The sequence below is a fragment of the Zootermopsis nevadensis genome, unplaced genomic scaffold (assembly GCF_977971745.1).
Source record: "Zootermopsis nevadensis isolate Lab colony 2312 unplaced genomic scaffold, Znev_1.0 Znev_ptg000003l, whole genome shotgun sequence".
NCBI lineage: Eukaryota > Metazoa > Arthropoda > Insecta > Blattodea > Termopsidae > Zootermopsis > Zootermopsis nevadensis.
This window is the reverse complement of record NW_028259135.1, coordinates 5,606,596-5,631,158: the sequence shown is the minus strand read 5'-3', so window position 1 is coordinate 5,631,158 and position 24,563 is coordinate 5,606,596. Positions and strand designations below refer to the sequence as shown.

The following is a 24,563-nucleotide window of genomic DNA, read 5'->3' as shown; positions in this document are numbered from 1 at the left end:
AGAGCCGGCTGAGTCCCTATGGAGGATGACAAAGCGGGTGATGCGAGTCCCCACTCCGTCGACCCCCTTGCAAGTGCCGGGAGGACTTACTCTCTCGGAAGCCCTGGCCGACAGCCTCGAGGTCCAGTTTCAGATGATTAACGAGGCGATACGCGCAAACGAGTATGCGCGGAGCCCCTAAGTTCGGCAACTTGGAGGACACTTGTGGCGCCCAAGGGCTAACTGAGGTAACCCGTGGGTAACCGAGAAAGACTGACGTTCAGCAGGCCCGCCGAGGCTGTTTGTGAAATGACGACTGTCTGCGCAACCAATATTTAACTACTCGATTACCCTGACTAATGTGTCAAAGGTACACAAAACAGCGTACAAACAGTGTTTGCTGACTACCGCCAATATTATTTTTGCTCTCAATAGATAAGTCCAGGATATTTACTTTAGAGCAACGAACTTTCATTCTGCTGTAATACAATTGAGATGCAAACAAGCATAATTGTCGCAAGTACATCGAGGAATAAATTGATAAGCCATCCTCTCAGCCCCGTACAACCCCCACCTCTGTTCTGGTACACTGCGTGAGAAGCATAATTGGTACGTGCATGGCTCCTAGGCCCACAGGCAGGTCGAAGCCTTCTCAGGATCCACTACTGCATCTCGTGCCTCAAAGTGGTCGGGGCATCCAAGCACCAGACCGAGTTTGGCAAAACTACAGTGTTTAACAACAACAAAAATAAATAAGGAATGTAGCAACATCTCTCTGGCCTAAAGGGCAACACGTGAGGTTCAACGACACAAAATATCGCAAACCACACAATGAAGTTACAAAGAAGAACAGCTAGTACTCTAAGTACAATTAAAGACAATAAAACTTCATCAGTACGTACATTTAAGAAACTGTTTGAACAGTGTTTGAATTGACCATATATTTACTAAATAACCGAGCAAGGTGCATATCTGCAATACGAGCTTAGTCACAAAGAAAGACGTATTCCATTAACACAGAAATACTACATTTCAAATGAAAATTACACCAACCTTTAACACAGTTATTAATCTCCATACCAGTTAACATACGTACAGTACAAGTTACAAACTGCAAGGCACAGGCCAACCTTTACCAGACATTAAACATCGCTTCTCACAGGCGCTTAAATCTATGATCACATCACTTCAACTTACAGGCCAACTAAAGTGACAACAGGCCACTATTCCACCCGCTCAGCCTCAGGATCACAACCAGGCGTCAAAGAGCAGCATTTCCCAACCAATATTGTTGCTAAATCTTCTTTACTCTACAGCTCTATTAGAAGCTTCATTTCGACAGGAGTTGTCAAAGAACTCCGAGTGAAATTCGAAGACATAACCTCAATGCCTGAACTGTGGGTATACAACCAAGTATGTAAAAGTAGGAAAAATCCGTAACGCAATGAGAAGTTTTGAGTTGAATAGTCCAAAATACAGCCTTAACGAATAGCATCAGTCTGAAATTTCCGGAAACCCAACGCCACATATTTTATGGCAGTCACGTGACTAGTTTAGGTCCATATCTGTTCCAGCATTTTCAGAAAGCGATATTCAGTTGTTATATAACACATAAATTTCAAGGAACTTTTACAATGACACAATGTTCCCTCGAGGCTACGATAACGTCATCAAGTGATTTGTATATGAAGTCTGGATTTCCTGATGATTATTTTGCTTGTCTGCTGCCTCGCGACAGAGCATTGCAAGCTACAGAACGTAACGAAGCGAGCAAATACGACAAACAGTCTGCCACAGACGACCAATTTACTTATCACTTATCACCAGTGCTACATAATTGTTGTACTGTTTCATGAACCACCATTTTATAACGGTCAACGTGCTTTGTAATGGCGACGCACTGGCCTTGAATCCGAATTCATCGTCTTGAAAGACAATTAAAGGAAGAAAATTTAAGATGTCTTCGGTTCTGTTGTACATTTGCCCCCCCAAAACGGTAACTGGTGTTAGCAAAGTACAGGAAATTGTAAATGTCGCGAAATAAACAGTGCAAAATACATTACGAGCGACCATAACCTAAATGATTCGTTACAATGTAACCTACGCAATCTTATATACAATCTATAAGAATCCATGATCTAATTTGCAACACGTTGATAAGCCTGTAACTACAGGAAGTCGCAGGCCAGAATGACATTGTTAAGAAGATGACATTGAGACGAAAATATGCTGAAAGTTTTGCAGCAATGTAGTCATGGCAATCATGTTGTTAAGGACACAAGGGTTGACAGATAAATGAACGCAACATCAAGAAAGTTTATGCATCGTCACGGGAATGCAGTGAGTTGATATTTTCTCGTTTCTTTAACGATTAGATACTTATAAGAAGTGATGTAATATTTGAGATTATTCTTAGGTCTGATAAATCACTTGTATGTATTCTTTTTGTCCCCTTAATTACGAAATCCATCCAGTAGAGTTATTTAAGAACTGAAATTTTCTCCTTAAGCGCAAAGATTCCTTAACTGCAACGAGACGTACTGTTCTGTTATGTTTGCGTCATTTAGCAGCCAAGAAGACCGAACACTTACATAATTTCGAAGTCCATGAATCAGAGTCCTTATTGACAAGCTAACAGTCATTCAGCAAGTTAACAAATCCCCTCAAATTTCTATTACCCAATGTAAGATTTGAGGTTGAGTCTGAAGATGGCTGTCGTCCGTGTTGTTGCGCCGTGTAGTCTGGTAGAAGTTTGCCGACGTTTCAGAGGTCCTTGCTGCCTGATCATGGAGGCAGCAAGGACCTCTGAAACGTCGGTAAACTTATACCAGACTACACGGCGCAACAACCCAGAAGACAGCCATCTTATATTACCGTGTTCACAAGAGCTCGCCACTGATCCTTATCTTGAGCCAGATTAGTCCAGTCGAGCCTTTATACCCTGATTCTTAAGATCCATTTTAAAAGTGTTCTCCAGTGCACAGTGTAAGCTTCCATACTAAACAGCAGAGCACAAAGTGGTCACCCAGTGGAGGGGACAAACAAGAAGACGTAGCCATGGCGACCATTTGTAATACCGTCACTGCTTCGCCCGTGTTTTATTGCGTGTCAGAAAACCTGCCTGCTCAAAGGAACTAAACAAGGAACGGAAAAGTGCAAAGCAATTACGCGACAACACGAGGACGCGACATGTCTCTTGTCGCCGCGAAGGAATGTCGTGAGAGTTGCTTCTTGCCAATTACGTGTTCCGCAGTCTCCAGGTCTTGCAACGTTGTAAAAAAAAAGCGATGTCCTCACTATGCAATTAAATTCTTTATTCCCGCGGCTCATCTTATGTCGTCGAGTTATTGCTAAACCCGCAAGCGAGGACTCATTTTAAGTCGTCTGCTCTTCGACTCTTATTAATAAAGGTATTTCTGGATCATCAAGTGGCAATTTCATGTTTCCTTCATTCTTGGTCAACGTGTCTGTGAGGATGGTGACGTCTTCTCGGTTTCGACGCCGTGAAGACTTTCCTGTAGACGCATCTACCCAAACGTCTACGCGGAAAAAACATCAAACATGTTTTAGACTGTTTCCTGCTACTCCAGAGACTATGTGGCCGATGGAAGTTAAGTTATTTGCCTTTATTTTTAAGGAGTCGGAGGACGATGAGCATTTTTCCTCTTTCGGTCACCGTCCCTTACGCTCTAGGGCAGCGTTTCTCAACCATGGCAAGCGTACCACTGGTGGTACGCGAACTAAGTAAGAAAATAAAAAGATAATATTAACATAAATAGGTTTTCCCTGAACTCATTTGGTTAGCGGTACATTTAATGTGTTAGATTAGAATTAGTGGTACGCATGCGAAAAAGGGTGAGAACCCCTGTTCCAGAGGATACTAGCATTGTGGAAAAACATGAAGGCGTCGTATAACTATCGTTAATGTGGTTTCCTCACTGTCCGAGCTACTGTCAACTCCTCAGATAATAATGTAAATTATCTTACCAATAAATTTAAATAAATAATTAACCTGTGTACAATGTGAAAACAAGTGTTTACAGGATTTGCAACAGAGGCCCATATTCCTGCGTGTAATAACCAATAACAATGATAGCGTTTGACGGGCTAAGTAGTGTCTGAGAAATACTTCAGAATCCCATCGAATAAGATGTCACAACTGAAGAAGCAGGCTTCCGTTTAAAAAAAAACAAGTTGACATTCTACTTGCATTTGTAATCGTCATTCCAACGACGGGAAATAAGTTGCTGTCGATTTACATCGATATTAAATCGTGAATACTTTCACTTTTATTATAATTATTTCTCTTGTTACACATTCAGCTTATATGAAAAGCAGCGTAAGACGTAATCCTCGGAATGTGGCACAAAGAGACTTCGTCGGAGAACAGTGACGCATGCGCGGAACATGAGCACCAGAATTAAGTCTCCGCGTGATTGTTACAAGCCACGTGACTTTGCCCGCAATGGAGAACGGTACCGTCGGCTAAGCCTCGCCTAGCAACACATTTCCTAAAATAATACAGGCAAATTTGTTTCGAATGAACGAAAATCTTTTGTTCAGAGCTCCGGGTTCTCCGTTCAAGGCAGCTGACAACAATTGTTCCACAGCAATGTCTTTGTTCTGCAAGAAGGGCATATCCAAAACTAATTTGTATTGACGACAGATCTTATCAGTCACCAACATAAAAACACGAAAGAATTCGGCAACTTTATGACACGTTCAACGGGAATGTATATTCGTAAGACTGTAATCGTAATCCCACAAACATTCATTAATTGTTGCAATAACAACAATAAATTGTAGACTGCAGAGCCACCCACTTTTCGTTATACACTCTTAATTGAAAACATCGGTCTTTATTCAGTACTGCAGAATTTATTATTATTTAGTTTGTTGTATTTCCTTCTTTAATTTCTTCTTCCTTCTTTCGTCCTGTGCCTCATTTCCTACCTCCAGATTTTGAGACCACTTCGATTGGTTTTTACAAAGCTGCAAGTAAGCAGAAATAAGCGGAAACAAAACATGTAGCCGAGAAAATGCAGACGAACTTCGCCATGAAAGGCAGTCATCAACACAACACGTCACTCCATTAACATCTGGACGTCACACGCATCATACGCCCCAAGGTGTGGAGGGCGAAGGACTCCTCTGAAAAGGCGAACCGAAACAGATCGCAATATTTATGAGACACTACACATTCTTATGCACTGGGAGTCACAGATTGAAACAAAAGAAGACACCAAGACCCAGAGATTAACGACAATTGACCTGACTCACGTTGAGATGGGATCCTGAGATCATGGCGACTAGAAACAAGATGGCTGGCCGTCTTCTGGGTTGTAGCGCCATATAGTCTGGTAGAAGTTTACCGGCGTTTCACAGGTCTTTACTGCGATGAATCATCGTCCCGATGATGGAGGCAGCAAGGACCTCTGAAACGTCTGTAAACTTCTACCACACTAGAGGGCGAAAGAACACAGAAGACGGCCATCTTCGGACTCACCGCCGTGAAAACCTAAAATCCTACAGAATTTAAACAAACCACAGCCAGACGTCTCAGTCCGCTCACGTTAGGAAACCAGAACTTCTACGAGAGACAATAAATCTATCAGCAAAGCCAGCCCAGAACCAGGTCGAGATTGGAATCGGTGACCTCACAAAAGCATACAAAGACACTCAGCTCGAGTATTGTCAGTGTTACCACACAACCTCGCCCTCAAACGCTGTTCCCAGCCAGAAACGTTACTTCGCATGCCCTCGAACTGAACTGATATGAACACCTTCACTACCTTCGCTGTTACGCCCACACACATCGCGTACCTGCACAACACCTGGGTTTAATTCCGTCCGCACAAAGGAACTCCTGATCTTCGTAGATGTCCTCAGTTCCTCAAAATACAACACGGCCACCTCCTTCGTCACCATTTCCAATTCATAATAAACATTCTCTCATTTCTTTCTGTCAGATCTAAGGTTCTCACGGCGGTGAGGATGACGTAATTGGTCTGGGCTGTAACTGAAAGTGGAGACCAGCATTTCGGAGAAACAATTTCTGTCTTTAGGTGGGGAAACAGAGTGCTTCTCCGAAACGTTGGTATCTGCCCACGCTCCTGTAGTCGTCAGAACCGAGAATAGGTGAATCGACAAATCGTTCGCTTCTCGCACATTGCAATATCAAAATGACCGAGGACGCTACAGCCAATAGATACCTAAATGCGTTTTGTTTTGGACTTAAAGTTGCAACGTGTTCTAATACGATACACAGAAGTCCAACATCAATTTTTGTCGATGGTAACTAACCAAAAAGACGTATGGCCCAAGGCGTAGGAAGAGGGACTTCTTGTTCCATATTCACAGTGCAATCAAAGTGAGGAACATCGTTACTTGGTACTCCTTTCATTGCATTTTATCATGGGCACAATGAAACATTTGTGAAGGATTTAGGCAAAAGTAGAAGAAGTCTCAGTTACTCAAAGCAAAATTGGAAAAAAATAAGTGAAGCAGACTCAAAAATGCTTTGTCCTCGAATGTCCCTCAAAATTAACTTTCTACTTCCACGATCTAACGTTGAACAAGCTAAAACGTTCCATCAAGATACGATGGTAATGTAAGAACGCTGTAAAGGGAAACGAAGGACAGAATTTTGAGTCGAAAGTGTATTTCGTCTTCAGAGATGTCGTCTGAGAGTATTTTTCAGTTCGGCCGTGCAGTAGCTCAGGCGGTTGGTCACTGGCTCCTCACTTTGGAAGGCAGGGTTCACTCTCAGTGCAGTACATTTAGGACTTGTGACGGACAAAGTGACACATGGACAGACTTCTCTCAGAGATTTTTTGGCTTTCCCCTGCTCCATATTCACTCATGTATCAAACTGTAAAGCCGGAGTTACACAGATTCATAAACTCCCTCCATTACTAACAAGGCAAGAAATTATTTACAGTTTATTACAAAGTAAACATTTTAAGACATTAAAATTAAGCAGAGTTTGCTTTAAGTAATAGTAATAATTATGAAATGGAACTGTTGTTAGGAAAAAGGATACCGGCATGCCAAGTTACCCTCAACTTTCATTTGTAGCCTCGTTTTGTAAATTTATGGAAAAAACTCTTGACATTGTTTTAAAACCTGGCCTTAACAAATGTGTGATAAACTCGGCTGCACTGTGTGCAGTGAAAGTCTGAATGTTTCAGCTCTTATTTCTGCGAATCTGCGATCAAAAATAAAAGTGTAATTCCACACTGCACGAACTTGCTCTGAGTTAATGCGGGATTCCCCATGGTCGATGCCTGCTGGAGGTGGTAATGAACCCCTGAAATCCCCGCCTTACCTTCTCGTCAGTTCTTGGTACAATAAGTTACCTTGGAAGTTGCGTCTGTAATATTTGTTCCACATAGTTCATGCTAACAGCTGGCTACTCTGACATCACCACTGGTTCTTGGCAGTGAACGGCTTTTCCGATGAAAACATTGAACTTCGCCGAGTACAAGCGACGAATCACAAACTGCATGCCTGCAATACTGGGAGTTGGTTGTTTTCTTCAAAAAGACAGCTTAAGGACAAATGTGGACGGCTAATGAGATGCAGACAGATACATGGACAGTATATAAAAGGAACCAGCCGTCTGACCGGTCCAGCATTATTCCTCCGACCGCGGTCCAAGGCCTTCTGAATCCTAAACGTGTATTTGCCTCAGAACACAAGACCGGAAGATGGCGCTGCAACACAGGACATCGCTGTGCCTAACTTTAGCACTCTTCTGCATTGTTGTGCGCGCTAGGCCGACGGAGGTTGGCGTCAAAGGTAAGTGAGTGACAAAGGTTAGGCAGCAAGCTCGTGCAGACGCTTCAGTTCGCTAGGAGCGGCACGTACCACGAAGAAAACTGTTTCATCGAAATTCTGGGAAGGCGTGAAATTGCTGACAAGCAATAGGGAGGGAACCAGCTTCGGAGCTTAGGACAGAGTGTCTGTCTGCGTCAACGTGTGGCCTTTATTACTACACTAATCAGTCTGAAAGCTTTATCTTGTTAAGAATGTTGTGAATTCAGGGTTTAAATTATATTATAACTGGCCCTTCCATAGTGTGTGTGTGGACTAAATCTTTACTTTATACCTTTTGTCAGAATCAATTTCTAGCTAACATTATTTTATTTTTTCTCTCTGATGGAACCAATTCATTTGATATTGAAATTGAATAAAAATTTACTTGGATATTATCCATCGTCTAGTAGACCGGAGATAGGGATTAGCTCTATCTAGTGGGCCCAACTGTGTAGGAACCTGAAGACGGAGATAGAGTCCCATCTCCGAAACGTCGTTTTAAGTTTTATATATTTACTAGACGATGGATAATATCCAAGTAAATTTTTATTCAATTGACTCTTCACCATCGTCAAGAAGTTTTAGATTTGATATTGAAATATTTCGTCCAAGATAAAACAAAATATGATCATTTATTGTCACACGGCATATTTCCTGGAATAGTCTGTTCTCCTCAAATAATTTCACCTGTTTGAATTCGGTCATCTCCCTGCTGGTGTCCAGCACTATGACGTGGGAACAGGAATTAATTCGTAAGACATCCTCTCTTTAAGTTTTGTTTACCGCCATTCTCTTAACTTAGCCCCAAGTACATTGATAAGTACAGTACTTAGTTTCATAGCGAAATCGTCATGATTCATAACGCACACATCTCACATTGCAAAGGACCTTCGATTATCTATTTTCGTCAGACATTTAATATACGAAACAAATTAACGCATGACGTAACGATTCTGACGCGTTCGGTCCGTCATTGCGTCATTGCCTCTAGACTTCCTTCTTGCAAACAGCGCAAACCAGGCTCCGGAGGCAGACGAGGGGGAGGGGGGGGGGTCGCCAGCTCAAAACTTGACCAAAATCATTTCGAGGGTTATGAGATGATACAATGCATAATCGCCTTTATTTTAACCGTCTCGAAAACTTTAACACTTGTGGGAAAATTTACTGGGCACAACGTGTGTTTCATTAATCTCTAAAAATACGTTCGTGATATTTAACGACGTCTACTGCAGATCGCGCAGAAACGCTTGTAGGTCTTCGCGAGAAGTGTCCGTTACTTTTGTGAGGTAAGAAGCCAGTTGCTAACCGCCTGAGCTACGGATTTCTTTTCCAATGTTCGTGTCAGTGTGGAACCCTCCAGGCAAATGCCGGGATTTGCCGTAAATTAAGCCTCGATTGTTTCTCACCCATTAATCATCTTGCCATCAGACTCTGTAATATTAACAGCTGACGTAATCATTCTCTGCGCCTAGAAGGAACGCAGGATCCTAATGTACCGCGTGTACAGGCACCAGATGACACGATATTTCGAAAGGCGTTCTTTACGCCGCGTCTGGGCAAACAGACGCCAAGAACGTTGTTCTGCGATTGTGATAATTACGAAGCTGATTACAATTACGTAGAAGAGCCCGGTTCGGTCCTGAGTGGAGTGGCGGAAATGTTTTTGCGTTTCGTGAGAACGGATCTGTAGGGTTGGATGATGACGTCATCAAATGTAAAGACATGGCGGACAGATACAACACAGGCGTTGTTTACTGTTTATCGTAAGAGAATAACCCATGAAAATTTAACCCGTGTAATGTGAATAAATTCTCATGTGACTGGTGTAACTCACGTTGTATTTGAAACGATTATGACATGAACCAGGGACAAGTCTGAGAAAACGTCAGTAAGCGCATAAATTCATTGCTTATTTCTTGTTTCCTTGCAGGTGTGAAAGGCGTAAAAGGTTTTCTCCACGCGCCAAGATTTATTGACGGAGGTGAGTATAAGCTCCAATAACAAGACGAGGTAAAATTCGTCTCCTTTAACACTTTGACGCACATAATTTAATTTAAATACTATGATCAAGAATTTAGTTTCTATCCGAAGGAAAGCATTAAACATTTCCACTTCAAAGATGAACTCGTTAACGCCGTTTGAATAAATAATCCCTGTTTGTTATGAGAATCACGAAAAAACAATAAACACACTCTGTTAGCAGTATTCACTGTTAACGCGCTAGGTATGTTCACGTTTAATTATTGCCATTAAATTTCGAATTTATTGTTCCAGGGAAACTAATCATTATGAAAAAGTTATTTACATTATATGTATTTAACTATTCAGCACACTCAAATAACTTTAAATAAAACTGGGCGTTAGTACAACAGGAATTAAGTTTCGTACAAATTTCATGCGATGGGTCGTTTTTTTTTTAATAATGAATTTCGAATTGACCACCAAACATTGTTCAAGTTTTGACGAAGTGCAACAAAATAAAATTTGCTTCACAATTTCTGCTTAAACACAAATACCACTTTTTATCGAAATCCATTCAGGAGCGAACAAGGCTGACGGGCACCACGTCACTATTAACCCTTCGGTGCATGCAAAATAACACATAACAAGCACACTGATTTGATAACCAAAGCAAAAAAACTATTTTAAGCTCCTGGGTATTGAATTTGAGAGTTTTTCAGCGCGGTGGCGATGTGAAGTTGTAAACAAGCCCCTCCTTAATTCGCATTGTCTATCTATATGGCTGCCTGCATGTAATTCAAGAAGTGTTACAATAATTTTCATAAACGTTCACATCAGAATCATTGCTTTAATTTGAATGTGACTTGTCTTCTGGGATGTTGAACTGCGTCGTCAGATAGAATTTCACGTGCATGCTTATTATAGTATCCGCCTTGATGATGGAGGCAGTAAGCACCTCTTAAACGTTCGCAAACATCTACCAGGCAGCAAGGCGCAATATCCCAGAAGACAATAATTTTCATACTCGCCACCTTGAGAACCCGAAATTACCACCGATGCTCGAATTTGTCGACGCGTTAAACTTTTCGTTAAGATCGGGCAACACCGATGGTTACTCTGCGTCAAGGCCAACAGGTCCAAGCATCTCTGAGGGCGGAAGAGGCTGTATGTGGAATCCTCGCGTGGGGAACCAATCAGGAGTCATGCGACTCGTTCGCTCCATTCATAAAAAATCAGAGTTAAATCCTGGGAAACGAGAAGGAATTATTTACGATGTGGGAGTTTTACCAAGCTTTCGTTGGAAAATCAATGCTTATCTCGCCAGATATGATGGCAACTTCTATTGCCAAGTCGATGCTTCCCTTGCCAGATCAGGCATTCAAATATAATTCTGATGGCAACTTGTATTGACGAATGAATTCTTCTCCTGCCAGAGTACAAGTTTAGCCACAACTCTGACGGCAGTTCGTCGTTTGGAGCATCGCACTCCTCGTCATATTCTTCCTCCAGCTCCAGCACTTTCAACGGTGGCCCCGGGTCTTCTATTCAGCCCGTAAGTTACTCCAGCTCAGCCAGCCAATCCAAATCCTCGTCTCAGTCTGGTTCGTCATCTTTCTCTTCAAATGAATCTGGTTCCATCAGTTTTGGAGGCGCCGGTGGATCGTCGTCTGATGCTGCGTCATCCTCAGGCTCCTCGGGGTCATCTGGAGCATTTGGTAAGCTCAAGATGTGATAATGGGTAATTACGCTGAGTTCCTAACCCTTCCAATGAATGTCTATTTAAATAATTTTTGTTCGCCACCGAAGAAATAAGGAATAAAATTATTAAGGATTGCCAGTTTCAAAAGCAATATAAATATTAAAACAAATACATTTATTTCAATTTTTCTGCTTCTACGTTTCCACCTCGTGGTTAATTATCTCATGTCGATCAGTTTTTGAATTATATAAAGACGCTTTTAAATTGCACTGGCCACATAATGTCAAATTGTATAATAATGAATATTGGATTAGAATGGATAGAAAATTGGCCACAGTCTGTTCAACGTGATATCCCAGCATGCACCCGGCTGTAGCAACCGATAAACATCAAGTATCTTGTTTAGGTCAGCTGGTCTGTGGGCTGAGATTTGTACCTGGAGCCTCCCGAATATAAAGCCATATTCGATTGAATTAATTTATAAAAATATATAAATATTTCTTATAAATACAAAAGTCTACTCCTGGATGCTAATATTTGACTAGAATCTGATGTTCCCATATTAACAAGCAAGTGTTAGGCTACTCCTGGTTTTTTAGTTTTGTGTTGATTACGGTGGAGAAATGGCACACGTTAATATTTGCCAACTGTTTCTGAAACACTTTAATACATATTGTTGATCCCCCCACTCCAGCAAAGGTAAAGTAAATAAAATTTTATAGGCCTAAACAGAATGTGGAAGGTTAGCGCAGCAAAGTTAGCAAACGCTGACGTGTCAGTAAACGAAAGAAAAGCTAGGACGCCCATGTTTAAAATTCCTAATTTTTCATGTGCAAGAAAGCCAGGCACAAAGATGTATGTATTTTTTGTCGCGAAAACACATTAAAGTATCATCGGTAAATAATTTTTGCCGGCTAAAATTTAAAATACAACAATTTCTCCTATATCGCCTGTTCTCTCATAATGCGAATTTGCTATAACGCGATTGACTTAAAACAGAAGCTGTTTCCCTAAAGCGGGTGCATGTTGAATTGAAAGCGATCAAAATAAAGCAAATAAAGGAATTTCGAAAAGTAAACCACAAACGCAGATATGAAAGGGGCTCCGATTGTTATGATTTGGCTGTAAAAACATTAATACTTAACTATTTTCACTAGCAGGTACTCTGTCAAAATTTCGGTTCAGGTAAAACTGCATCGTGGTGTGGCGTGTTTTGGTAGAATATAGAATTAATTGCGGTATGGAATTCTGACAATTCACTCCTTGGCGTCACACCATCCAAACTCTTTACCTCTAACCTAACTTTAATTTCAACAGAACCGACGGTTTCTAAAAAGCTATTTATTTCAAAGCGCTGTGTTTTCCTGGAACCCAACTATCGCATTCTCGAGAAACAAATAGGCCTGAAAAATAGGAACATACCATCACGTGTTCTTAACCTGAATGTGGACATAATTCACACAGAGTTAAAGTACCAATCACAGAAATAAACTCAGAGGTCGATGCAGTGTTTTTAAATAGACTATAAACATCTACTGTTTCTTCCAGATGGAGCTCACGGAGTCGGAGGAAGTGACGGAGCTCACACAGTCATTGGCGGAACTGGAGTCCATGCAAGCGACGCAGGATTAGGAGGTACTGCCGGAGAAGGAAGTCACGGAATCGGAGCAAACATAGGACCTGGTGGCACAGCTGCTCAAGGATCCGATGCAAAGAATACCCTTGACAGCGTCAGTAAAACTAGAGCTCACGGAGTAGCTGGAAGCATAGGACTTGGTGGAGTAAGTGGAACTAAAGGTCACGGAGTAGCTGGAAGCACGGGACTTGGCGGAGAAATTAAAACTGGAGCTCACGGAGTAGGCGAAACCACAGGACTTGGCGGAATAAGTGGAACTGAAGCTAACGGAGTATCTGGAAGCACAGGACTTGGCGGAGAAATTAAAACTGGAGCTCACGGAGTAGGCGGAACCACAGGACTTGGCGGAGTAAGTGGAACTGAAGTTCACGGACTAGGAGAAATCACAGGACTTGGCGGAATAAGTGGAACTGAAGCTCACGGAGTATCTGCAAGCACAGGACTTGGCGGAGAAATTAAAACTGGAGCTCACGGAGTAGCTGGAAGCACGGGACTTGGCGGAGAAATTAAAACTGGAGATCACGAAGTAGGCGGAACCACAGGACTTGGCGGAGTAAGTGGAACTGAAGCTCACGGAGTATCTGGAAGCACAGGACTTGGCGGAGAAATTAAAACTGGAGCTCACGGAGTAGCTGGAAGCACGGGACTTGGCGGAGAAATTAAAACTGGAGATCACGGAGTAGGCGGAACCACAGGACTTGGCGGAGTAAGTGGAACTGAAGTTCACGGACTAGGAGGAATCACAGGACTTGGCGGAATAAGTGGAACTGAAGCTCACGGAGTATCTGGAAGCACAGGACTTGGCGGAGAAATTAAAACTGGAGCTCACGGAGTAGGCGGAACCACAGGACTTGGCGGAGTAAGTGGAACTGAAGTTCACGGACTAGGAGGAATCACAGGACTTGGCGGAATAAGTGAAACTGAAGCTCACGGAGTAGCTGGAAGCACAGGACTTGGCGGAGAAATTAAAACTGGAGATCACGGAGTAGGCGGAACCACAGGACTTGGCGGAGAAATTAAAACTGAAGCTCACGAATTAGGCGGAACCACAGGACTTGGCGGAATAAGTGGAACTGAAGCTCACGGAGTAGGCGGAACCACAGGACTTGGCGGAGAAATTAAAACTGGAGCTCACGGAATAGGCGGAACCACAGGACTTGGCGGAATAACTGGAACTGAAGCTCACGGAGAATCTGGAAGCACAGGACTTGGCAGAATAAGTGGAACTGAAGCTCACGGAATAGCTGGAAGCACAGAACTTGGCGGTGAAATTAAAACTGGAGTTCACGAAGTAGGCGGAACTACAGGACTTGGCGGGATAAGTGGAACTGAAGCTCACGGAGTTGCTGGAAGCACAGGAATTGGCGGAGAAATTAAAACTGGAGCTCACGAAGTAGGCGGAACCACAGGACTTGGCGGTATAAGTGGAACTGAAGCTCACGGAGTAGCTGGAAGCACAGGACTTGGCGGAGAAATTAAAACTGGAGCTCACGAAGTAGGCGGAACTACAGGACTTGGCGGAATAAGTGGAGCTGAAGCTCACGGAGTAGCTGGAAGCACAGGACTTGGCGGAGAAATTAAAACTGGAGCTCACGGAGTAGGCGAAACCACAGGACTTGGCGGAATAAGTGGAACTGAAGCTAACGGAGTATCTGGAAGCACAGGACTTGGCGGAGAAATTAAAACTGGAGCTCACGGAGTAGGCGGAACCACAGGACTTGGCGGAATAAGTGGAACTGAAGCTCACGGAGTAGATGGAAACACAGGACTTGGCGGAATAAGTGGAACTGAAGCTCACGGAGTAGTTGGAAGCACAGGACTTGGCGGAGAAATTAAAACTGGCGCTCACAGTGTAGGCGGAACCACAGGACTTGGCGGAATAAGTGAAACCGAAGCTCACAGATTAGCCGGAAGCACAGAACTTGGCGGGGAAATTAAAACTGGAGCTCACGGAGTAGGCGGAACTACAGGACTTGGCGGAATAAATATAAATGAAGCTCACGGAGTAGCTGGAAGCACGGGACTTGGCGGAGTAAGTGGAACTGAAGCACACGGAGTAGGTGAAAATACAAAACTTGGTAACATAATTAAAACCCATTCTCATGGTGTTGTTCGTGGTGGTGCACACGGCAAGTCTGGATATCATGGACCTGGCGATGTAAGCAGTATTGGAGACCACGAAGTGAGCGCAAGTCACGGAACGGACAGTGTCATAGTATCTGGAACCCACGGGATTGCTGGAAATACTGGATTCGGTACCGTAAGCGGCAGTGGGTCAGATGGAGCTGATGGTGTTGTTGGTTCTGCATCACATGTAGTAGGTGGTGATTTTGGCAGTGCTGGATCACACGGATCTGGTGGCAGCGGAGTTAAAACTTACGGTGGAGCCGAAGGTCACGGATTCAGCGACGGTGCGGAGTATGGCAAGAGCGGAGGATCCGAAGGAACGGTAGGAAGCGACAGTGGACACAAAGTTATCGTCACTGGAACTGGCCACTCCACTGTCGGTGGAGCTCAAGATGGACTCGGTGGGATTTTTAAAAAGTCTGAGATAAATGGCGTCGGAGTTTCAGACAACTCAGCTCACGGAGATGATGCTGTTGGCAATACTGGTACCTCTTCCACGAGCTCATCTGAAGCTCACTCTGGAAGTTCTTCAGGCTCTGCTGTTGATGATGCTAGAAGCGCTGTTGGATCAGAGTCGCAGTCGTGTTCCTCGTCCCTCAGTTCCTCTGTCAGTGGATCAAGTCACGCCGCTGAAGGGGTTAAGGGTGGGAAGAGGCGTCCTGCTGGGGTGAAGGGCGGGCTGCCAAATTATGGTTGAACATTTATCATCGATCTCCATTCCATTAATTTTCCTAAAATTTAGGTAGACATTTTAATCATTTACTCGCGCTGTTAGTACTGTGTTACGTACCGCATGTCATATGTCTTCAGCGCTGTATAAATGTGGCGCCTTGTGATATTAATTACAATGTATTTGTAAAATTGTGTCTTCCACGTCTGTTTACCTGATTCTACTTTGAGGCACGATAGCTTAGTCACTAAAGAAACTGTGCTACGTGATCGGATATCGATCTATTCTCTCCAGTGGCTGCAAATTCTTTATCTATCACGACGACAAAACTGGCTCTGGGGCCCACTGAGAGGCCTGTCCTCTTGTCCTGGCGACGTGTACTTGAAAATGCCTATCTGCTGTGTTATCGGTTCGTGAAGTCGTAACGACGTTTCAGAAGTGCGTCTTTCCGCCGTCACCAGAGCCATGTTATGAACTGTTCAAGACTATAATTTTCCATAGGGTCTGGAGGTCAATCAGAAGAAAGAAACTTTTCCTTTGTGTTCTCAACTGTTCAGTAGAGTGAATAATGACATACAGATAGAAAATGACTTAAAAGGACGATGTCTTGGCGCACATTCCCTCGCCTTTTATGATAGATTAATGACGAGTCCTCCTGGGTAGAAGCAGGCGTGCTCACCACTGGAGCACTAAGTCGTGAGAACTTTGTTGATTTGTCGATGTCCTGCCTGAGATCCGAATCAAGTACTTCCGAAATCCAACTGAGCTGTTTTCTGTCATTGAGCTGGCGTCTGAGATACACAGGGTCTCGTCGAGGAAACTGTTCTCTTGCGTCTTATTAAGATCGATACTTCACACAGTGTACAGACGATAGACTTGTAAAAGACGCGTCGTTTGTTTATGAGCGAGTAACTTCCGCTGCAAGCAAGCGTCGCTGTAATGAGCTTCACTACTTCATGTAGTGTTACTTGACTTGAGTACCTGTAGTAAATATGACCATGTAATGCTTCTCTGTTTTCCTCTCCATCATATTAAAATGGTTTTAATACAAACGCTATGTAAGTGTCCACAAATAGAAATCATTTAACAACATTAAACACTTTTGCCACCTTCGTCTCTTACCACATGCGCCAGAAAAGAATTATTTTCACAAAGAAATGCTTTGGCCATAATATCTTCTCAAATCAGACACCAGACGTCCTACTCAAGAGGTTGGCACTGCTACATCTTCTACACTAGATCCAGGAGACTGGCAAACCTGAGGTTTCTCGTAGTACGCCTCTGTCTCCTCAGGCAAATACCCGGATAGTACTTTAAAATAGGCCACGACCGCCTCCTTCCACATCCTTTCAAGTCTTCAAACGCTTTACAGTCTGAGCTACTCGAAACGTTGTTAAATAAAATATAAATAAATTATATTTTCATCATGCAGATAATGTGGTCAACCAAAACATTCCTTCCTACAGATAAATTTATATATTAATATATAAAAACAATGTATTAAAATATACAAAGTTTTAAAATATTATTACGATTTTAACCTAAAAATAATAAAAAGTTGCACGCTTTTTCAATATTGGAAATCCGTTCATGCTTGTTTATGATGTATAATCAATGAATCGATTTACTTTGTGATTTTCGTAGTGATTTTTTCCCTTTAATTCCGAGCTAAGAAGTCAGTAACATTGGACACATAAGCTGCATTTTGTTTACTTCTTTCTGTCTCTGTCAGAAGGGTGTCCAACAAAGAATTGCACGAAATTTGGTTATTCTGTATAGAAACACAAAAATGTTCCTTTCGCTTGAGCTCTAACTAAATTAATGCAATTACTCTTAATTAAGATTAATTATAAACCACTTTTGTTCTCAAAGACATATGCCCGTTGTTACAACGGGTCTGATGACAATCTGCAACAGTATGAGTAAGAAAGCAAATTCGCCATTATTTCCTTCACGTACCTTAATCCTCAGATAATGTGACGAAGCTTTTCAGCTTTACGAATTTGAACTTACGGCTGAGTTCAACAAAAACTGCGGAGGTAGCAAGTTATCGTGGACGATAGAGAAGCAACACAAAGCACCACAGTTGCTGCAGAATAATCTAAGTACGAATTTGTATTCCTTGCACAGAGAATTTTCTCTTTTTGGGGGGGGGGGGGCTGTGGCCTTCTGCCGGCTTTTCATCAAACTCGCCTGGCTTCCCCTCCAAACGACAATTTTCATTTTGATTTACACCCCACTTATTTTTGTCTTTTTCGCCTTCCTTCTCTCTTTATTCGTTTCCTTTTTCTTTAACTCGCTGACCTTCGTGTCTTTGTTACGAGGCCATGAAGTTCACTTTCCATTTCAGTTAATTGTCATTTTCGCTGCATTGCCAAACCTACTTTCAAGAGATTGAATTACTTTTACGTATAATGTAATTTTAAATTACATTTATAGAACAAGTAAAATCTTTTCTTATTTTTATTCCTTGGAACTGTAATTCCCATCTTATTATATAATTAATTCTAAAAACCTTTATTTTTATATGCTTTAAACTAGGGCCTTCTATTTTCACGTTAGTCAGTGAGTAACATTCAAACTGGCAAGAATTGTAGCTTAACCCGTCAGCGGTGCGGTAAAGATAATTGAGGCAGCAAGGACCTCTGAAACGTCGGTTAACTTCTACCAGACTACGCAGCTCAACAACCCAGAAGACATCCATCTTCAGACTCACCGCCTTGAGAAACTCAAATCCTACAAAACTCGATCTTATTATTAAAAGTGTAACTGACACACATAAAGTTTAACTGAAAGCTGACGACAAATCTAAAATACGTGTCCAGAAACACAGCAAGGTATTTAATTAAGCACACTTGAGAAATCTGTACACACTCAGGAGATGCTGGCATCTGTAAATATAACGTCAGGCCACATTCTGGCACAGTATTACGTTCGCGATAGCCTTTTCAAACTTCGAGCGACATTTATTACGCAGTGTTGTAAGGTCTGCGGCCTGTGGTGAGCTTTCAGGCTCTGGGCAGTTCAAACACGCGAAAAGGGCATAGCGTTCCGCAGAACGCAGACAGTGATATGTCCGTCTGTTTAGCCGATTATTGTAAACGACACCGTGACAAAAGTGTCTTGAAGTCAGCAGAGAGTGAAGTCGATTGCATAACTCAAGTCACACACTCGCTAGAGTCTCGCTTCGCCATCAGTTCGCTGCTTCTGATCGCTGAGTCAGCTAGACAATGGGACCATCTGCACTCCGCGCCTGCGCGTTGATTGTTCTCTGCGCAGTAGGTAAGTGCGCTGCCCGATTGATTGCTCTGGAATTTGATTATTGGAGTCGATCATATGTACTCTAATTGTTTTATTGTTTGAGGGCGTTGTGATCGCGATGTAAACATATACCACACTACAAGGCGGAACAACCCACAAGACAGAAATCTTCTTCTCTTTAGCATAACGTACAGGTAGAAGTTGACAACAGATCCAAATGTAAAATGTTACTGTTCATCACACTTTATTCAGGGATATTCCTGCCGAGCACGTATTAAAATCGGCCCGTCTGTCCGTCCGTCTCTTTGTCCGCTTGTGACAACTCCAGAACTGCAGACAGCGTTTTCATAACGTTTCAGATTTCGCAGACTTGCTAAAATTGTCGGCAAGTTCCATTTCTGGTAAAGCAATAACGGGCACTTTGCATGAGAAGCGTCTTGCGTTTCTCTGAGCCGAAACGGCTGGATGTTGAGTCCTCAAGCCACGTTCGTAACCATTATTGCTGTGTTTGCCGTGGTTAAAGGTCAAACTTCGGGGAACGCGTCGAAGTTGTGAGATTTGAAGTGGTGAAGACGTCGATGTATTTTTCTATGTCGTGGCGTCGTGTAGACTCAGGTACGCACCGAGGTTTCCGACAAACGCCTTCAGTTCTTAAGTCCACTCCCGTCAAAACCAACACGAATATCTGAGCCAGAACTGTCATGCCTTGAGCATCTGTTGCAACTTGTTTGGTACGCGAGGGGCCTGTTTCTATTTTTAGATTAAATTGTGGGTATCGGCGGTTACAGTTTATCAGAGGAAAATCTATCTAAAATGGAACCAAATATCTGAAGTTCTGGTCGCGAACGCCGAGTGTAACTCCGGTGTTTTGGTAAGATTTACGCTGCAGAATAACAGCCAATTACGTTGTGTTTGTTTTCACTTTGCGCCATTTCCTCTGCACTGTGAGCTACGTCACCAGGCCATAGGCTCACCCGCGCGGCACCAACAAGTCAGCGTCATTTCGTTTGGAGCGTCCGAACTTGGCGTCCAAGCCCTTCATGGTCTATTCGTTTTGGTAACGGCAGAAAGGTTGAAGACGACTTTATTCTGGGTTCTTGTTCATTACACCGTTGATGGAGGCAGCAGGGATCTCTGAAAATTCGATAAATTTTTACCGGACTGTGCAATGCAAGAACCCAGACGACAGCCAACTTCGGCAGGCACTGGTAGGCAGAAAATGCAAAAAGAGGAATTACACTAACTTCGTGAGTTTTCCCCCGCCACAACACCGAGGCTACCTCTGATATAATTCGCGAATTAGATCCGCCACGGAAACTTTTGAAAGAACGTATCCTTCAATTGTCCAAGCTGACTACTCGCGTGACATTTTAATCTACATCTTCAGCTGCATTACGATACGACCCTACCTCGGACTGAAGTTCACATGTGTTCGTAACTCCACGTCATATAATTACATGACAAACCCAAAGTTCCAAAATCAGTTCATGCTTCAGTTAGCTAAAATATAACGTAATTCCCGTTACAGAACATGTGCACGTAACATATGATATTTACTGTCCGTTACTCGAGAGAAAAACTTGACTTTCGCAGTGCCCACGGACCTTGGGGGCGCAACATACTGACTTCGTCCAAATTATAAATAAGGCTTTCGCCAAGCATAAATTTTCTGAAATGGAATCAGCTTCTAACCATCGGACATCAGCATTGATCCACACTGCCAAGGCCAAAGCTTTTATGTTTATTGTTCTCGAGTAAGAGACATTTCGTTAGTATTTGTGCGAAGTTTCCCACGTCTTCCCACTTAATGTTCTTGTAAAGACATTTGCGAAGATCGTTAAGTACTCACAATAATTACGTAATGACTCAGCAAGATTGTCTTCAGTCTACCTCCGACAAACCGAACACGGTGGCAGAGTGACTCGTTTTCGCGTTTTCCCGGTTCGAATTTCTGCTCGGAGCCCGTTAAACTGACTGTCGTACTTCGTTGTCTCGCATAGGAGGAACGTACAGGCAAATTCTGGGGCAGTATATTAAAAAAGGCTACGGTTGCTTCTAGCAAGACTTTCACAGGTCACACTAACATGTACGGTGCTATATGACCAGTTCCGCTGATAAATAATCATCGAATGAACAGTAAGTCGATATTCGATTAATTATTTGGACGCAGAACGATTTTGGGCACACTTGTCGGAAAAGAATGATGTACTAACAGGAGGTTGTTAGAAATGTTTTAGCAACTGACACAAAACATTTCTCCTGTCTCTTACATTTGACCAGGGGAGAGTTGAGCTACTTCTCTGGCGCATTGCGCTCAGTTGGTATTATCTGTGGTTGGTATTTTGTGGCCACCAACACTGGACCCAGTCCTTCAGAAATGGAGCGGCAGACGGAAGACAACATCTGTAGGCTGAGCATGTAGCTGCTTCAATCCACGCCTTGCAAATAATTGAAAAGTCCTGCATTTGTGAAAGAACTCTCATGGTTTCTCAAAGAAACAGCTTTTACTGAATGAAACTGCGTCGTCAAATGTTTGTAGTAAGACAAATCATTTCCCTCCGACCAGTGAGTGACGTGTGGACGCAAATGGAGCTAAGTCAACACAGAATTTTCACTTGCGTCCTGTGTTATGGAGCTCATCCACTGAAAGTTCAGCAGAAGTTAATCAGAACGTACTCCGAAATACGTGGCGAAATGTTTGATGAACTCGACGGCAATCTCGGAGTTGATGCAACTACTACAATTGCGTGCACAAAAATTACCATTTTTACGATGACGAACTCTAATAGATCTGTGGCCGTCCTCTCATTATCTTCATGACTATTTAAACACAAATAGACAATTCTGCAAAAAGCAAAGTCAGGAGGGAAACAACAAGCCGACTGCCTTTTTCATATTCTCATGTTGTTACTTAACCCCTGTAATGGATTGCCTCATGGGCATCTTTTTACTTGCCCCAAAAAGATATTAATACCTGCAGTTATTATTTCTGTTGCAGCCAATTCAGTGAAAGTGGGCCCGAAGTTGGACTTCGGTGACACGTCCCCTGGGATCAGTCCAGAGAGCATCAAAACCTTCATCGAGAAACAAGAACCCAGCGTCAACTCAGGAGTGGTGAAAGCTATCCTTGAGGTGAAAGTGGGAGAGAGTGTCGTCACTGATAAACATCCAACCAATCCTGATGAGGAGGATAATAATGCAAAGACAACTAAAATTCTCCTGTGTAATCTGAAAAATGAGTGTAAAATTTACGAAATCGGAACGGGTGAAAGTTACGATGATGACAGCAAAGACGAGGGTGGCGATAGAAAGAAACTGAAGCCCGTCATTGTAACAGATTTTGATGAAGATCCTCTGAAAGACAATGAAAACGACTATGATCAAAAGACCGGTAAGAAACGACCTAAAGTTCCTGTGGTTGTGGGGTACAAAGGTGCCGTAAAGGACGATGGTTTCTCTTACACAGGGTACGGGTATGGACAAGGAATCGACAGACTTCCAGCATATTATGGCATGAAACTGAGTCCCGGGTTTCGTCAGCCTTATCCAGGTCCAATCGTGCACGAGGACAATCGGCCTTCACTTCCTCGCCCGGGTTCCAGCCACGGTTGGTACCCACTTTACCATAACTTACGCTGCACATACCCTCATTACGAACATCACTATCCACAATCCGACAACCGCGACTATTCAGGAGTCAGTCCGTACCTACGCACTTATTTTGCAGGACATGGACCGAGAACACCGTCGCCTTATGGAAATGTTCATCCTACCAGGAAGCCAGACAGTTTCCATGCCATAATCACGCCCCTTGGTACGACGAAGCCGGAAGTGCACTGGCCACGGAGCAAGCCTTCGGTTGCGACAGGAGTTTCGGCTGTCGCCGGGAAGACGCACTTCGACGAAGACGAACTGACTGTCGGTGTCATCAGTCCATTATACCCCGACTCAGGAAATGGCAATATTAAAATTGATGGGAAACTTGGGGAGCCATTGAATATGTCTGATTCATAATGAAATACGTAAGTGATGCAGTCGTAATCACATTGCGTATTATTTGTGTTCACATATGCGTTACATAAAATTGGCACATGTGAAACGTTTTGCCATACGTCGATTTAACTCCGTGGGATATAATTTTTGGAACTATTACATGCAAAGCTTCAGAATGAAATTATTTTATCAGTTGTTGATTAACCTTGGTATATCTAATAAAAGTACTTATAACATGCTTAATATTAGCAGTTGGTTGTTTCTCTGTCATTAAAACCATGAACAGATATCCTGAACTTCACTCTGTCCTTGGCAGCGAGGAAACTAGCAATGAAAATGACGAACATCCCTTGAAAAATGGACTTACCTTGATCCTGTGGCCGCCGACGTTAACCCACTTCAATCGCTTACATTTGATTACACGAGTCGTGTTTGACAAGACTCGAGCAGAACTGCACCACTCACAGAACACTTATACAACAGGCTTAGTGAGTTCTTCGTCATTCGGTATTGTCAATATGGAAACAGCTGTAAATTCCTTATGTAACAAAGAAGTATTTTCAATAACCTGCGTTTTGCCTTTTCACAGATCGAGAAGACACAAAATTGTCGGTTTATATATAACAACAATGAAGCACGTGATTTACAGGTCAGTGTACGAAATGAATGAATGAATAATTGAGACGTCATGCGTGGTCGAACGTATGCACGCGTAGTATTTAAGCCATTTCACAAATTCCGATGGAATTTTGTTATATGATAAAAAGACGGACCAAGTATCAGCTTGGTTCGTACCATCTCAGTAAAACCCTCAATTCAAAGCACAAACCAAATTACTTTCCTTTGAGAGAACAACCAGTTCTACGAACAGAAATACTTGTGTACCTTTATACGTAATTCAAGTTCAAAAAGACATACGCGCATGCGCGCACACATGCACACCCACGGAAATGGAGATCCACGTTAAGCCAGGAGTTATAATGGAGGCAGCAAGGAACTCTGAAACGAACGAAACTTCTACCAAACTACACGGCGCTACAACCCAGAAGACGGCCATCGTAGGACTCAACGCCGTGATAACTTCAAATCCTACTCATTAAGTACTTTGGAGTAATTAACAAATCGTGCAGATGTTGCAACACAGGGGCCAAGTATAGTTCAGGACCAAGATAAACAATGATTATTAATTCTGAGCATCGTGTAAAACATTACGAGGGTCTTAAGATGCTATCAAATAACAAAGTACTCCAGTTCGATAAAGGCGACTTAAAGAAAGTAAGGTAAAAAATATAAGTTCGCCTGCGACCAGCAGCGAACTCATACGATGTTCTCTGTAAACACATTACAGGCACTACAACGTCTTTCAAACACGGGATAAAAGTTTTGATTTCAGGTTTCCACTGCGATGAGTCCTAAGA

General features: G+C 42.8%; 3 protein-coding genes across 3 annotated transcripts in view; 2 read left to right on the top strand and 1 right to left on the bottom strand.

Moving 5' to 3' along the window:
* Positions 1 to 24,059, bottom strand: part of LOC110832558 (uncharacterized) — a 35,027-nt gene extending 10,968 nt beyond the window's left edge. The window contains exon 1 of the mRNA XM_087340832.1: positions 23,513 to 24,059. The gene's annotated coding sequence lies outside the window, so the exon portion shown is untranslated. The remainder of the gene's footprint in view (positions 1 to 23,512) is intronic.
* On the top strand, positions 7,426 to 16,948 carry LOC110832546 (uncharacterized). Its single transcript, XM_022069651.2, has 4 exons — positions 7,426 to 7,779; positions 9,728 to 9,778; positions 11,193 to 11,474; positions 13,007 to 16,948. Exons 1-4 carry the CDS (start codon positions 7,689 to 7,691, stop codon positions 15,916 to 15,918), a joined length of 3,336 nt encoding a protein of 1,111 aa, XP_021925343.2. The 5' UTR covers positions 7,426 to 7,688; the 3' UTR covers positions 15,919 to 16,948.
* On the top strand, positions 18,472 to 23,393 carry LOC147874902 (uncharacterized). Its single transcript, XM_087340853.1, has 2 exons — positions 18,472 to 19,173; positions 22,151 to 23,393. The coding sequence occupies exons 1-2, from the start codon at positions 19,122 to 19,124 to the stop codon at positions 23,164 to 23,166; spliced, it is 1,068 nt and encodes a 355-aa protein (XP_087196979.1). The 5' UTR covers positions 18,472 to 19,121; the 3' UTR covers positions 23,167 to 23,393.
* Positions 24,060 to 24,563: the final 504 nt, after the last annotated feature.

Excerpts from the sequence above, each read along its gene's own strand:
- LOC110832546 (XM_022069651.2), top strand. The coding sequence starts at position 7,689 with ATGGCGCTGCAACACAGGACATCGCTGTGCCTAACTTTAGCACTCTTC. Across the intron at positions 9,779-11,192 it reads GCCAAGATTTATTGACGGAG|AGTACAAGTTTAGCCACAAC; the intron begins GTGAGTATAAGC and ends TTCTCCTGCCAG. Across the intron at positions 11,475-13,006 it reads GGGGTCATCTGGAGCATTTG|ATGGAGCTCACGGAGTCGGA; the intron begins GTAAGCTCAAGA and ends TGTTTCTTCCAG.
- LOC147874902 (XM_087340853.1), top strand. The coding sequence starts at position 19,122 with ATGGGACCATCTGCACTCCGCGCCTGCGCGTTGATTGTTCTCTGCGCA. Across the intron at positions 19,174-22,150 it reads GATTGTTCTCTGCGCAGTAG|CCAATTCAGTGAAAGTGGGC; the intron begins GTAAGTGCGCTG and ends TTTCTGTTGCAG.